The sequence below is a fragment of the Schizosaccharomyces pombe genome (genome assembly GCF_000002945.2).
Source record: "Schizosaccharomyces pombe strain 972h- genome assembly, chromosome: I".
NCBI lineage: Eukaryota > Fungi > Ascomycota > Schizosaccharomycetes > Schizosaccharomycetales > Schizosaccharomycetaceae > Schizosaccharomyces > Schizosaccharomyces pombe.
This window is the reverse complement of record NC_003424.3, coordinates 1607403-1621519: the sequence shown is the minus strand read 5'-3', so window position 1 is coordinate 1621519 and position 14117 is coordinate 1607403. Positions and strand designations below refer to the sequence as shown.

At 35.8% G+C, this 14117-nt stretch overlaps 7 protein-coding genes and 9 long non-coding RNA genes across 16 annotated transcripts; 8 read left to right on the top strand and 8 right to left on the bottom strand.

Annotated features, from left to right (window-relative positions):
* Nucleotides 1–13: 13 nt before the first annotated feature.
* On the bottom strand, nt 14–1120 carry SPOM_SPNCRNA.749. Its single transcript, NR_151122.1, has one exon. It is a non-coding gene; the product is annotated as a non-coding RNA (long non-coding RNA).
* On the top strand, nt 228–1152 carry bud32 (serine/threonine protein kinase). Its single transcript, NM_001018844.3, has 2 exons — nt 228–863; nt 912–1152. Exons 1-2 carry the CDS (start codon nt 258–260, stop codon nt 1020–1022), a joined length of 717 nt encoding a protein of 238 aa, NP_593411.1. The 5' UTR covers nt 228–257; the 3' UTR covers nt 1023–1152.
* Nucleotides 1153–1173: 21 nt separating this feature from the next.
* On the top strand, nt 1174–2037 carry vas2 (AP-1 adaptor complex sigma subunit Aps1). The gene is made up of 3 exons (NM_001018843.3): nt 1174–1551; nt 1605–1735; nt 1793–2037. Exons 1-3 carry the CDS (start codon nt 1389–1391, stop codon nt 1985–1987), a joined length of 489 nt encoding a protein of 162 aa, NP_593410.1. The 5' UTR covers nt 1174–1388; the 3' UTR covers nt 1988–2037.
* Nucleotides 2038–2616: 579 nt separating this feature from the next.
* On the top strand, nt 2617–5817 carry vps41 (HOPS complex subunit Vps41). The gene is made up of 5 exons (NM_001018842.3): nt 2617–2937; nt 2988–3129; nt 3171–3329; nt 3393–5306; nt 5352–5817. The coding sequence occupies exons 1-5, from the start codon at nt 2776–2778 to the stop codon at nt 5588–5590; spliced, it is 2616 nt and encodes an 871-aa protein (NP_593409.2). The 5' UTR covers nt 2617–2775; the 3' UTR covers nt 5591–5817.
* Nucleotides 3081–3657, bottom strand: SPOM_SPNCRNA.2723. Its single transcript, NR_192091.1, has one exon. It is a non-coding gene; the product is annotated as a non-coding RNA (long non-coding RNA).
* SPOM_SPNCRNA.2722 lies at nt 3780–4009 on the bottom strand. Its single transcript, NR_192090.1, has one exon. It is a non-coding gene; the product is annotated as a non-coding RNA (long non-coding RNA).
* Nucleotides 5169–5834, bottom strand: SPOM_SPNCRNA.2721. The gene has a single exon (NR_192089.1). It is a non-coding gene; the product is annotated as a non-coding RNA (long non-coding RNA).
* A 150-nt stretch (nt 5835–5984) lies between these two features.
* Nucleotides 5985–7029, bottom strand: SPOM_SPNCRNA.2720. Its single transcript, NR_192088.1, has one exon. It is a non-coding gene; the product is annotated as a non-coding RNA (long non-coding RNA).
* On the top strand, nt 6016–7279 carry tad3 (tRNA-specific adenosine deaminase subunit Tad3). Its single transcript, NM_001018841.3, has 2 exons — nt 6016–6140; nt 6184–7279. The coding sequence occupies exons 1-2, from the start codon at nt 6029–6031 to the stop codon at nt 7017–7019; spliced, it is 948 nt and encodes a 315-aa protein (NP_593408.1). The 5' UTR covers nt 6016–6028; the 3' UTR covers nt 7020–7279.
* On the bottom strand, nt 7207–8404 carry cdc123 (translation initiation factor eIF2 assembly protein). The gene is made up of 2 exons (NM_001018840.3): nt 7666–8404; nt 7207–7597 (listed from the first exon to the last, which is right to left on the bottom strand). The coding sequence occupies exons 1-2, from the start codon at nt 8333–8335 to the stop codon at nt 7308–7310; spliced, it is 960 nt and encodes a 319-aa protein (NP_593407.1). The 5' UTR covers nt 8336–8404; the 3' UTR covers nt 7207–7307.
* On the top strand, nt 7309–7695 carry SPOM_SPNCRNA.2719. Its single transcript, NR_192087.1, has one exon. It is a non-coding gene; the product is annotated as a non-coding RNA (long non-coding RNA).
* SPOM_SPNCRNA.2718 lies at nt 7806–8455 on the top strand. The gene has a single exon (NR_192086.1). It is a non-coding gene; the product is annotated as a non-coding RNA (long non-coding RNA).
* A 360-nt stretch (nt 8456–8815) lies between these two features.
* Nucleotides 8816–10023, bottom strand: mgr3 (TPR repeat-containing protein). Its single transcript, NM_001018839.3, has one exon. It carries the CDS (start codon nt 9954–9956, stop codon nt 8886–8888), a length of 1071 nt encoding a protein of 356 aa, NP_593406.1. The 5' UTR covers nt 9957–10023; the 3' UTR covers nt 8816–8885.
* SPOM_SPNCRNA.748 lies at nt 9562–10185 on the top strand. The gene has a single exon (NR_151121.1). It is a non-coding gene; the product is annotated as a non-coding RNA (long non-coding RNA).
* Nucleotides 10186–10355: 170 nt separating this feature from the next.
* On the bottom strand, nt 10356–13459 carry osh3 (sterol transfer protein Osh3). Its single transcript, NM_001018838.3, has one exon. The coding sequence runs from the start codon at nt 13356–13358 to the stop codon at nt 10521–10523; it is 2838 nt and encodes a 945-aa protein (NP_593405.2). The 5' UTR covers nt 13359–13459; the 3' UTR covers nt 10356–10520.
* Nucleotides 12689–13618, top strand: SPOM_SPNCRNA.747. The gene has a single exon (NR_151120.1). It is a non-coding gene; the product is annotated as a non-coding RNA (long non-coding RNA).
* Nucleotides 13619–14117: the final 499 nt, after the last annotated feature.

The following is a 14117-nucleotide window of genomic DNA, read 5'->3' as shown; positions in this document are numbered from 1 at the left end:
CGAACATATAAGGCTATGATATTAAATGAAGTGTCAACTTTATGCTGTAATTTTTCTTGGATAACTCAATTAATTTTTGTATTACATTTAAATCGTGGGTAAATAACAGAAATTAATCAATTTAAGTCTAAAAAATATTTATTAGTATTTGACAGTTCTTACGATAATTTTCTAAAGACAGTTTAAATTTGTGACATTTTCGGATCTCTAACGCATATTATCATTCCAAATCCCATCTTCATTTACATAACTCTAAAATGTCAGAAAAACCTGACCTTAGGCAAAGATGTTCTGATATATATCGTGAAATAAAGGAAAAGAAATTAACTGTGGTAAAGCAAGGTGCAGAAGCAATCACGATAAAAACCGAGTTTTATCCAGGTGAGGTTTGTCTTTTGAAGTGCCGACCTGCGAAACGATGGAGACATCCTATTTTAGATCAGAAATTATCAAGAAAACGCTGCTTAGTGGAAGCAAGACTTTTAGCAAAATGTCATTACGTTGGAATAAAATGTCCCATGCTGTACTTTATAGATGCCAATCGTGGTCAAATATATATGGAATGGATTGATGGACCTTGTGTACGAGATTATATTCGAGAGATCTGCGAATGTGAGATTGAAAAAAAACTTATTCCTTTAATGAAGCGAATAGGATCAGAAGTTGCGAAGATGCATAAGAATGATATCGTTCATGGAGATTTGACAACTAGTAATATGATGCTGGAGTCTCACAACAATCCGGTCCCAATTTTTATTGATTTCGGTTTAGGAAGCGTTTCCGAATCTGAGGAAGATAAAGCTGTGGATATTTACGTCCTAGAGAGAGCTTTATCAAGTACTTTACCAGAAAGCGAATCTTTGGTATGTTAACTATTAGACTTAAAGCACTTAAATTCTAACTGTTTGAAGTTTCATCATGTTTTAGACTCTTATGCCCAAAGTTGGAAACAATCTAAGGCAACACTTCGAAGATTTGAAGAAGTACGAATGCGTGGCCGTAAACGTACCATGATAGGATGATGTTCTAAATACTAGTCTCTAGAAAATTTTTTATAAAAAATCTTTCATTTATTGTTTAGTCTTTATGGTATCCTTCATATGGTTTAATTAGTCTATGGACCTTTTGCCGATGCCCTATGTATTTAGTTGCTTTAGAGTTGGCACACGCACTACCTAACTACCGCTATCAACACCAAGCAATAGTGAGCGTTAAGTCAATCTTGGCAGTCAACGTTAGATAACTGTTTTGTTTCTGATTATTTATTACCTTTTTTTTGTAACCTTTATGAGCTTTCGTCCATAGCGGTTACGAATTGAAACATCGTTTACCTTATAGTGTCAATCCCCTTTAAAGCAGCGTATAAGCATTTAATAAGCTTTTATAAGATGTCTATAAAGTTCTTTCTACTCGTAAGCCGCCAGGGAAAGGTGCGTTTAGCTAAATGGTTCAATACTTTGTCAATCAAGGAGAGAGCCAAAATAATCCGTGATGTTTCTTCACTGGTGATTACACGAAAACCAAAAATGTGCAATTTTGTTGAATATAAAGGTAAAAAAATTGGTATTTTTATTCAAAATATGAATTAACTGTATTTGTCTTAGGCGAAAAAATTGTTTACCGACGATATGCTTCCTTGTTTTTTGTTTGTGGAATTGAACAGGATGATAATGAGTTAATTATATTAGAAGTCATCCATAAGTTTGTTGAATGCTTAGACAAATACTTTGGTAATGTACGGCTTTCCCCCTGATTTGATTGAATTTGAATTGTACTTTTATTAACCGAGTAGGTTTGTGAGCTTGACCTCATTTTTAATTTCGAAAAAGCATATTACGTTATGGAGGAATTACTACTCGCAGGAGAGTTACAGGAATCTAGCAAAACAAATGTTCTTTCTGCAGTTCTAGCTGGTGATGCAGAATCGGAAGCTGATGCCCAGCAAGATAGCCTCCAAAAACTTGTGGGCAGCGTGAAGAAGCGTTAAAAATGTAACCGGTAATTGATTTCACTTTCTGTGATGAACGGGTTAAAAAAAATAGCTCTCTTCCATTTTATTACCGATTTCACTTTTCATTACAATTGTGTGTGTGACTGACATAGACCTAATTTGCATGTATCCATACACCGAAGTTTATCTTGTATCACGTTGATCATTTCGCAATAATCTGAAATGTCGTCGTTAATAACGCTTTACGACATTAAAAATCTTATGTTTTTTTTAATCATTTTCACATTGGTTTTAACAAACTGTGTTCATAGATGATATTCAGTATTGATATAAACCATCGACACTGTCATTCATGTCTCCCGTTTTACATGTTCATTATAACACTGCTGTAGTTTTGAATATTTACATTTTGCAATACCAAATAGCTAATAGTCATCGTTCACCCAGCTTTATTATAAAAGTTTAAATATATGGTCATCTACTACCGTAAATTAAAATGTACATTTGCTTGAAATTTTCCTTAATTTGATCAAATTTGAAAGAATTGTATTTTATTTGTTAATAAATCGTCTAATATTTGTATATCTTACTCACTCGTCCATAGTCATTCATACATTCATGTAGGCATTTTGTTATGTCATTGCAATTCCACTACTCATAAAACTAACACCTACTATATATTGTCACAGTTATTTTATCTACGTTTGTTACTCGAGTTCTCAAAATTGGTATTATTATAGTAAACATATTACAGTTCCAGTTTGAAGATTTTCACTACTACTAAGGCTAACTAGTTTTACCATTTACACCACAAAATTTTATGCATGTCTGTCGATGAGAGCAATTCGGACAGTGAAATTGATTCGATCAGCTCGTCTGATGAAGATGAAGAGCCTAAACTGATTTATGAAAGAATTACTGAAAAATTTCAAGGATGCTTTATGAACGACACCATATCTGCTTGTGCAATCTCTAAGGAACATTTTGTAAGCATCGTCATCTGGTTTTATTCATATAATTTAACATTTGTGTATAGTTTTTTGGTTCGCATAATGGTGCAATTTACATTTATCAGAAAAATGGTATTTTATTACGAAAAATGATACTGCACTCAGCATCTGTAGTAGATCTTTCTGTGGACCTTGAAAGCGAAAATTTAGCTTCATGTTCTATGGATGGTAAGTTAATATTGTTCTTAATTAGTACTGATCTTTATTAGGAAAAATGATCATTTCTAATATTACTACTCGCGAAACTACTGTTCATGATTTCAAGCGGCCTTTATTGAGCGTCGCAATTGATCCATACTACAGTACTAGATCATCCCGTCAGGTTCTTTCAGGAGGACGAGCTGGAAAAGTTGTACTTTCTGAAAAAGGTATGCTTTTGGATAGGAGCGTGCGCCCTTATTTTACTCTTTTACGTCTAACGATAAATTTAGGGTGGTTAGGAAATAAAGACACCGTGCTGCAAGCTGATTGTGGAGCAGTTTATAAAATATCGTGGTACACAACATATATTGCTTGGGCTTCTGACCTGGGTATTACAGTTTATAGCACTGAGTTCGGAAAGGTTTTAGGCCGTTTGGAACCCCCAAAACGACTACCGAATGATGAGATTTTTCCGTATCAGTTATTCTGGCAATCAGAATCTAGGCTTGTAATAGGATGGAGTGATCAAATAATGATTGTCTCAATACAAAGGTCTAATGTGGCTAATGAATTGCCTAAAATATCTTTACAAGCTTTATTGGAAATAGATTCCATAGTCAGCGGAGTTTTGATGCTTGGTTTTAATATTCTCACCCTGGCATATATTGCCAATGTTGAAGATTTTACTTCTGCTATTCCCTCGCAAAGAATTGAAGGTTGTCGTCCTGAACTCCGTTTAATAGACTCTTCTTTCAAAGAGCTTTGTGGTGATGCCATTGGGCTCGCCAATTACTCGCGATTACAACCTTCTGATTATCATCTTTTGCCTGATCCATCGTCGAACTCTCATTCTTTTGTTATATCTCCAAATGACATAGTGTATGTTAGGGAAAGGAATCAAATCGATCATGTTAAATACCTTGTTTCAAAAGAAATGTATGCTGAAGCTATTGATGCTGTAAAGAAATTGCCAGAAATTCCTCCTTCTTTACAAATTTCTGAGCTCGCCAAAAAATATATATTCCATTTACTCGGAAAAGGTCAATATAAAGAGGCAGGAATGGTGATCCCTTCTCTTTATAATGACAACCTTGCAGAATGGGAACAATGGGTTTTTGTATTTGCTGAAAATGATCATCTGGAGGATATTGCAGATTTCCTTCCAACAGGGGAAAATCATTTAAGCCCTCTTGTCTATGAGATGATATTGGCTCAATATCTGGCCACAGATGAGAGAACTTTTAACAAGAAACTTCATGAATGGCCTACAATGCTTTATTCAGTCTCAACCATACGTAATGCAACACTCAAAAAGTTTAAAGAAAATCAAAAAAGCTCAACGCTAACTGAAAGTCTTGCCTTCTTGTATTTGGAAGACAACATGCCAATTGATGCATTCCATTTGTATCTCAAATTACATAGTGAGCTATGCATCGACTTAATTTTGCAGCATAATCTCTATGATGAAGCGAGAGCCTCTGTTTTGCTGTTGATGCTTATATCTTCCAAAGGTAAATCATCAGATACAAAAAGCGCAATGAGTAGCATGTTGGTTCAGCACGTCCACTCTTTTCCTCCGCAAGAAGTTATTATGCAAATACATTCGGTTCCTCAGTTTTTATACGAATATTTTTGTGAGTTCGAGCTCATGTATCCCAACTCATTAATGGAATATGGTGATTTAAAGTTGGATGTTTTTGCAGAATTTGATCGAAAACGGTTTTTTGACTTTTTAGTAAATACCCAATGCTATTCTTTGGATCATGCTGCACAAATTTGTAAACAGTACAATTACCTTGACGAACTTGTTTACATCCTTGGACGTATGGGAAACAATAAAGAGGCATTAATGCTGATAATAAATGAGCTACTGGATATTGGAAGGGCTATAAGATATGTTAAAGAGCAAGCAGATAGGGAGTTATGGGATGATCTCATTTCTTATTCTTTGGATAAACCAGAATTTATATGTACATTACTCGAAAACATTGGGACTGATGAAAATGCCCGAAATCTCTTATCAAAAATCCCCCCTGGTACAAAACTGCCACACATGAAAAAGTCTATTTCGAAATTACTAGCAGACCACCAATCCCAAGTTCAATTGTACCAAAGTTGCTACAAGCTCTTTAAAAATGAAAGCATAAGCATGGCTATTAAGTATAGAGAACAAGAACAATCTGGTCTCGAATTTTTGGTGAAGGGTAAGCGTTCAAAAAATATATTTCTAACTAACTTGGTGAAACTAGACAATCCTTTTAATTCCTTCGGTGATGAACAATTGGATTATAATTACCGGAAAAGAATTCCTATGATTTATGATTTACGAACAAAAAAGTACATTCGTCCTGAAGATGTTAGAATAGACACAGACGATGTCTTTAAAGACGATAAAATTGCATATTTTAAAACAAGGATGCATCTGAAACCGGAGGTTCAAATGAGGAACAAGCTTGATTTACTGATGATGCTATATAAACAAACTTAGCATTCATTATCAAATATTGAGTTTTATATATATTCCACAATTAAGGCAACGAGCCAAGTACTCTCCAAATATCATATAATTTTTTAAAAAAAACCTATGTTTTTTTTTCATTCTATTAAACAATCATGTACACATAATTAGCAATATGACTGAACAAAATTCATGCCGTTTTTGATATAAAATATCAGACTTTGATGAAATTTAGCATTCAATGTCATTAAAACCGTAATATATTGTTTCTTTCTATATTTGGTGTAACATTTGTTATAGCTAATGTATTTAAAAAACTTTTTAAAAGAACGTTTGAGAATGTAAAATAGTAATAATTAAAAGAGATCAATAAAAAGCTTATACTTCGATTAAAAAGAACTAGCAAGATTGAGCTGAAGTTTAATCAAGCACCTATTGTGGACAATACCATTTTTGAATACAACTTATATGGTGAAAACTAATATTTCTAAAAATTCACCTAAAGAAGCCACTGTTCCTGAGTTGGATTGGCCTTTTAAATTAATAAAATCTCATTTAGAAACAAGGAAACTTGAAACAGGTATGTAGTGTGAGTTTATAGAGTTGCTTGCTGACAAAAGAAGAAAATGTATGGATTGCGTGTTTCGAGCCAAAATATGCATCAAAAGTAACACAATATGTGAAACAAATACGTTCTAAACAAAAAGAAAGTCTGTTACATTGTAATAGACTAAGAAGGATACAAGATGAAAATGGTTCACTAGAACTCCAGATAATCATTTGTCCAGAAAAATCAATGACTGCCAACGAAATCGGTAAAGATTTTGAAGACCTTGGAATTGTTTCAAAAATGATATTTCTCTATGCTGTTCCTGCATTTCCGCCTTTGACAGACGAACAGTTTCATGAATGGAACTCAGTTTGGCCCGTTTCTTATAGAAAACATGTCCAAAGGCAAGACGTGTTTACTGTACATGAGTTAAAAAGGATAGAATCAATATTGGAAGATCTCATAAACGCTGCCGGTGCTTCTCACAAACATGGCGAAATAGGATGTGCTGCTGCTATTTATGATCCCACTACTGATACAGTGCTCGCGGTGTCCGTAGATGAACGTTCAAAATTAAAAAATCCTATAAACCACTGTGTGATGAATGCCATCAATTTAGTCGCAAAACGTGAATTATCTCGCCGACAAAATCGTACTGATGGCAGTAAAGACAGATATTTGTGCAAAGATCTCACTGTTGTTATGACTCATGAACCATGTGTAATGTGTAGTATGGGTCTCTTACATTCCAGGATTCGGCGTTTAATTTACTGCAAAAAGCAACCTCTTACGGGAGGGATCGAATCACTATATGGAATTCATTGGCGAGCTGAACTCAATCACCGTTATTTGGCATATTCAGGATGGAATAAGCCTGTGCCAAGTATAAAGGAGAATATTCATGTCTGAAAGTAAATATTACATACTAAGCATTATTGTGTTTTTGGAATCAAGCATTAAGGGTTTACAATACTTCTTTATTACTAGAAGATCAACACATTCGTGAATTGTTTTGAAAGTAAGCTAGCAAGTTCTTCCAGTACATTTTTGGATAAACAAATCTAGCTTTAGGAAATATTCAGGTATTCAATCGACTTCGGTTTAGTCAAATGATACACAATTATTTTTGACCTGGCAATATAAAATATTCTTGAAAAGCAATAAAAATATTCTCATTAACAAATGATAGTAGCTATCTTACTCATTACTTTTATTGGTTAAATCTTGCCATTTTTGTGCAAATTCTAGTAGATTTTCTCCTTCGCTAGCAGCAATCATATCAAACGGTACTCGGTTTGTGTAATATTTTGCGCTACCAGTTGATGGCATAGAACCTTTTGGTATAAGACGAATTTCGGGTTTCATATTTTCGGAATTCATTGATTCCAATTCAGACCAAGAGAATAGTAAACCATCTGTTCTTGGGTAAAACGGATTAATATCAATCAACCAAGCACGATCTTTATGAATATATACGTCAAACACGACTATTTTCAAGTTAGTAAAATAAATAACTCCAAAGGACTAGTTCATAAGCACTTAAATATTAACTTACAATCAGGATCCGGGAATGTATCAAGTTTTTTAAGGAGATCTGATATCAATTTTTCATAGCAATCAATGTTTTCTTTCAAAAATTCGTAATAATTGTCATCACGCTGACAAAACGCTATCAATCTTTTACTTTTTACAAAACAACGAAATTCAGTTGACGCATGCATTGGAAACCATTCCTTTAAAACAAGTTCGAAAGAAAAATCTTTAGGTACTGAACCATCTGCATTATCGAAATCTTTGCAATCATCAAAAGCATGATTAAGATCATGGGCAACAAAGTCGGACGACTTCAGTAATAATAATACCTCTTCAGCTGTCGTGCATTTTAAAGAGCCTGTTGTAGTAATCCATAGAGCATCTTTAGGAGTTGACCAATTTAGCTTTGGAACTACTGCTCCACCTAGCTCTTTAATTGCTTTTTCAATTAATTGGATAGCTTCTCTCTCGGGATAATAGGCTGGCGCAGATTCCTCGTCTTCCTCACTATCAACCTCCTCTACAGTATTCATAGGCTGTTCAACATATATACTATCTTCATGCAAATACTTAAGTACTGTAGCTGGGATGGGCTTGATTACTTTAGCTTTAGGTGTCAATTTGCGAAACAAACTGTACCAGCTAGAAAACTGGCAATGAAGTACTTGATTCTTAGTAAGTATTAGAGTCATTTTCCGTATTCATCTATGGCACTGAAGTTAATATTTTGGTGTCCCCATAAAATATGCTTATATGTTGTGAATGAACAACCAAGCGCCAAGTGCACAAATAAACTAGTATCTAGAAAAATTTGAGTGGTAAACATTTTGGAGACACATATTTTCCATTTTTACTATAAATTATAATGAATTAAAATGATAACCAGAGCTTTGTAAATTCAGAAGTTGTAAAAAAAGTATTATGACAAACACCGACAAATAACGTGCAACCATTAATTGAAGAATTTACATAAGTGACTTACAAAAGTTTTAGCAAAAATTATGAAATTGAGAATACACAAATCATCCTAGTCTGTGGTTTTTCGGTTTAAGATAGTAGCAATGGCCGCATTGATTACATGTCTTATTTCCAAAGCCATTTGAAAAAAGCATGTTTAGATTTATCCACGATAATAAGATTTTTCTCTACATTCATGCTTGTACGTAAATTTAGTAAATATGTTTCGTAGACATACGATTACATTTAAGACTAATTTAGTAAATATTCAAAAAAAGTACGTAGCTAATCAGTAGGAGAGGAGGATTTATCCAATTTTTTAATGAAAGCATCTTTATCAAGACGATCAATAGCTATATGTGAAAGCATTGAACCATCATTGTATGGATCGTCTTTCCTCAATGCTTCAGAATTTTTATAATGCTTAAGAGCCAAATCGATGTTTCCTTGGCGCTCAGCGATTTGACCCAAAGTGTAGAAAGCAGCCGCACAACCAGCATGACACTCTTGATTACGATCCTTAGGGTAGGCGAAGTAGTAGGAGTCAACTGCCTTTTGAGACCAGGACTGTGATTGCTTCATAAGCGTTTCGTGATGTTTTTTGTCGACCGTTTCAGTCTGAGCTAAAAGACTGGTAGCCAAATTATTCATTAATATCAATCCGTGGCAGGAAGGATTTGCCATAGTAAGATTCAATGCTTCATGATAAAGCGGAACTGCATAAGATGGAGTTCCGGCTTGAAAATACAGAGTAGCCGATTGTTCAAATAGCCTACTCTTTTGCTCATCATCACCATTAAATTGTTTTGATAACAATGCTTTTACTATGAGGTCTGCTGCTTTGGTGGCATCCTTTTGTAAGCCAAGCGGTTCTGATAATTCGATTAGCTTGCTTGCAATCAAAACTCTTTGCTCAAGAAAGTCAGGAAGCTTTGAAGTCCTTTCTAGAATATCCCAGTACATAGACCAGGCTTTGTGCAACGCTCCTGCAGATGCTAACAAATTCGCCATTTGCAAACGGATTCCTTGAACCGGAGGAGATTCCATATCCATTTTCTCACTCTCGGCTTGTTTAATGGCAGACTGGTAAGCCTTCCAGGCGTCCTGAAAGTCGTGATTATTTTCTCCCTTCTGTCGATATAATGCTTCATGTAAATACTTAGCCACGGACCTGGGATAATTTTCATCAATTGGAGAAGGTTTGGCAAAATAAACAGCAGCGACTCCTAAAACCGCGCAGCCCAGCAGGGTTGCCGGCAATGGTCTTCGCCAAAATGGCTTATGGTATTGAGATGAGCGACGTATAAAGACGTTTTGCAAAGAGCGTCTACTTTTCCAAATCCATTGCATACGCATACTTTTTTTTAATCGTATACAAACAAATTAACTAATACTATAATTTCCGATATTAGTAGTTTATGTCAACATAGAAAGCATGGAAGGGTCAAACCACTAATGTTTAGCCTCACTAAATCTTTGGAGCAAAATATAATGAGCGGTGTTAGTTACTTTTGTATACCAGCGATACCTATCTTGGATAATAATAAACATTATATGTCAAATTGCAAAAAACAATGACACCACCGACTTATTTTATTAGTGTCTTTTATGGTAGTAGTAGTAAAAGATTCCATGCTCCTTAAACTGTTGTTTACAAATGCACTTAGTATCACTGCTGAATGAACACAATATATTGTTGTTAAATTAGTTCATAACTACGAATTAAAATACGATCTTAACAGCAATTGAATCTAATTACACACAAACGAAACGTTAAAAGATATTTACTATTAAAACAAAGACAAAATATATATGAAACGAAGGAAAAACCAACGATTTATGCAGCATTAAGAAACTTAAGAGTATTTTTTTAAGGGACTTTCTCTTCCTTTTTTTTTAATTCTTTTGTTACATAAGACTTCACCATAATTTAGGACATGAACTCCAAGTAGAGTTTTCACGAGATTCCCAATAATTATTTTCCTTTTTTAATTGCCAAATTGGACCTGACCCATCTTCATCTTCGTCATCACCAGCAACAGATGGAACAAACCATCTAGGTTCCCATTTTATATCTTTCTCCTCCATTTCTTTCCTTCTTTCGCGTTGTTTTTGCTCCAGTTCCAATTTTAAAGGTTCTGCGTGATCGAGATCGTTGTTTTCTCTATAACGTTGATCAGGACGCAAACGGGTATCGGTTGGAGGCAATTTATCCTTTTCCAAATCTGTAATCTCATTCATTTGAGCAGCAAAAACAGTCATTCCGCAATGATCTTCAGGCTTGTCGACCAAAGGACCAACTTCCCAGATACGCTCGATTACATTGCCTTCATCTGTATTTACAAAATCGAGATGTGAGGTCCATTTCCCTTGCAAGCATTTAGGATCTTCTTCACCATTGGATCGTATAACTGTTACTAAAACATCTTCTGAACGTCCAGAAAACATACCTCCACTCTTGAAACGTATCACTGCCTTATCGCCTGTTGTCTCATCAACGATTTCCATATGATCGTAAGGCTCCACATATTTCTCACCGATCGCAACGTTTTTGAGGAAACAGGCTGGCTTCATAAAGCTGAATTCAGTACCACAAGCAAGCTTAATGGTGACTGGACCAAGAGTATTTAATTCAACAGACTTTCCCCAAAATTTTTGTATGGGTTTAGGCGAGTGGTTCCAAATCCAATTTCGACTTTCAGCATGACAAGCAATAATTAAAGGTCGATGACAGACTTTTTCAGCTAGAAAACGATAATTTCTGTCTTCCCGCACCAACTCAAAAGTTTCACCTAACAAGGGACTGAAAACCTTTCGAACACTTCTTTCTTTATGTCTCATATTGGAAAAATTTGAAACGGCAAAAGCAGCAACGTAAAATATTTTTATATCATCATCGCATTCATTAGCTTTGTCTAGCATGTTAGAGTATTCAAGATCTTCAGCACACCGTTGCAGTAAATTACAAGGCTCATTAGAAACAACGGGTGCAGGAATAGAACTGATATCTTTTCCAATGTTTTTTCGTAAAATTGATAGTATGCTTGGCGGTGGAACAGTAATAGCTGGTATATTCTTTCTTCTTCCAACTTTGGAATGCGGTAAAGGGTAAAGAGAGTTGGAATCGGAGGGTTTAGGGGTGAGAGGCTTAGGGATAGAAATAACGGCCCCGTCGGCGATGTTTTTAGAAACAGAAGGCTTTTGAACCTCTTCATCGCTTTTAGCATTGGCAAAACTGGAATCATCCGGTGATGAAGAATCCATTAAATCATGGAATGGCTGTTTTCTTTTGATATCGTTTTCTTTATTGCTTTCAACTTCGGGAAGAGGCGGTGACCGAGAAGACTCATCTACTGTTGAGGCGAGAGAAGTTGCATTCAACTGTTCATGTGGAGCTGAAGAGTTGGATGATGTATCGGAAATAGAAGAAGTGTCAGAATCACGATCTGCATCAAGGGAAGTGCTATTAGAAGAAGTTTTCATTATTGGAATATCGGAATCAGAGATGTCCTCCACCTTTTCATTATGAGCAACACTTGATTTAGTAGCATCAGCTGCGTGAGCACCCGACTCAGAATAGTGATTCAATTGAGAAGTTGTGCTTTCATAATCTTCAGCGTCGTACCAATGTTGCTCAAAATTGGAATCCATAGACATGCGTGACGAAGGAGAAGATTGCGCCGTACGTTCTTTAGTATATTCATGGTGTTGAATAAAGCATTCCAGTTCATGCAACAAAGACCCGAGTTGACGAGTAACCTTGCGTAAAGTAACCGCAGCTTGCGCGTTTTCAGCAGCAGTAATTTCCACTGAAGTACGGGTTTCCTTGTTTTCTTTGGCATCACCGGGAAGTTGTATACGGATCTCAGGGACAGAAAAATTATGACTTGAAGCCGATTTGATACGACTGGTGCGATACAATTGAGCAATATCCAGGCATTCACGTAGTCTTGAGTAAATAGAGACTAACTGATTGGATGACGATTCTTGTGTCCTTTCGTCTACTACGAGCTTTGAAGAAGTTTGACTATTTTTCGCCTTTTCCAAAGCATTGCACCAACGTAGCCAATCTTGGTGAGTATGTGCTCGTAGGTTCCACAGTTCTACGCCTGAATCAACGTTGATCTCATGCGTCTCTGCAGCAACGCTAATCACAGCAATGCTCAAGGGAATTTTACCGCGCATTACCGAAGAATTTTCGTTAGCATAGTATGAGATCGTGCCTTCCACCATGTTGAGAGTGAAGTAACGTCGAGCATAGCCTTGGCCCTTCTTTCGGCGCTTTTTAAGCAAGGTTCCAGAAATAATTTGTTTAGGAGAGCCATGGACTGATGCATTTGGTATTCTCGGACCGTTGTATGGTTGCGCGGTCAAGAGGAAGGTCACAGTTTTTGGTTTTGTTTTCGAAAAAGTGTTATCAAACACGAAGGCATAAAGTCCTCCATTCTCAATGTAGACAGAGCCCTCACTAGGCTTTTCCGACATACATCGCTCTCCTTGATAAAATAATTCTAACCCAGCAGCACTCAACTTCTTGATACCAGCTTCGTGAGTGTGTTGACGCTTTGTATGCAGGATGGAACGATCGGTGTTTTTGTTGGATCCATCTAGCAAGCTAGATGTGTCATTCTTTTTATGATATATATCAAACTTTATGCTTTTCCGTTTCACATGCAGTTGCCAACTCAGTAAGGAATTCGATTCCACCGTGAGCCATTGTATCAACAGACTCTTACTTCGTATCTCCACAGTTTCCATGTTGACTCATGGACTTCTACTGTGATAATTGCAAAACTTAGAAAGCCTATTTTTTTCAATTGATGACTGGAGAGGAATAAAATAATTGCCTAAACGTATGTGGTAAGAGATGGATTTTCGGTTTCGGGATTTTCGGGCGAATGACTCCAAGGTATTTTACCGATGCGGAACGTTCGGTTTTTTGGCGGCCACCTAATGTAATGTATACTTAAGTAGTAAACAAAGGGCTGGTAGCGGCAATAGGTATGCCAGTATGTAAACGGATACAAAGAAAATTTTGCACTTATCACTTTCCGTAGTGTGTACTTGGGATGCCTCGATCGGGCTATTTCAGATATGGCAAAATATACTTTACATTAAAAAATAGCTATACAAAAACATTCGCACGGTCTGTAATATGCGGTTTTATGTTTGTCTACTAGCATTGATGGCATCGTGCGAAATAATGCGGGTTTTTGGGATTAAACCGAAAATCAAATGTTTTCTGTAGTCAAAAAATCTAGCTGTTGTAATTTTTTATTTAATTGTCTTTGAGTATTTCTATTACTGCTTTTACTAATTTTATCATTATCACGGCTGTATTGTTGTAGCTTATTGTGCAAAAAATTTTGGCTAGAAGTTGGGACGGATCTAATGATGGAAGAGGGTAAATAGAGAGTTCCCATGTACTCATAAACTTTGAAAATTGGCATAATTTCCCATAACACAATACCAGCTCGATTTTCCATTTCATAACACAAAATTTACATACCTATGCAT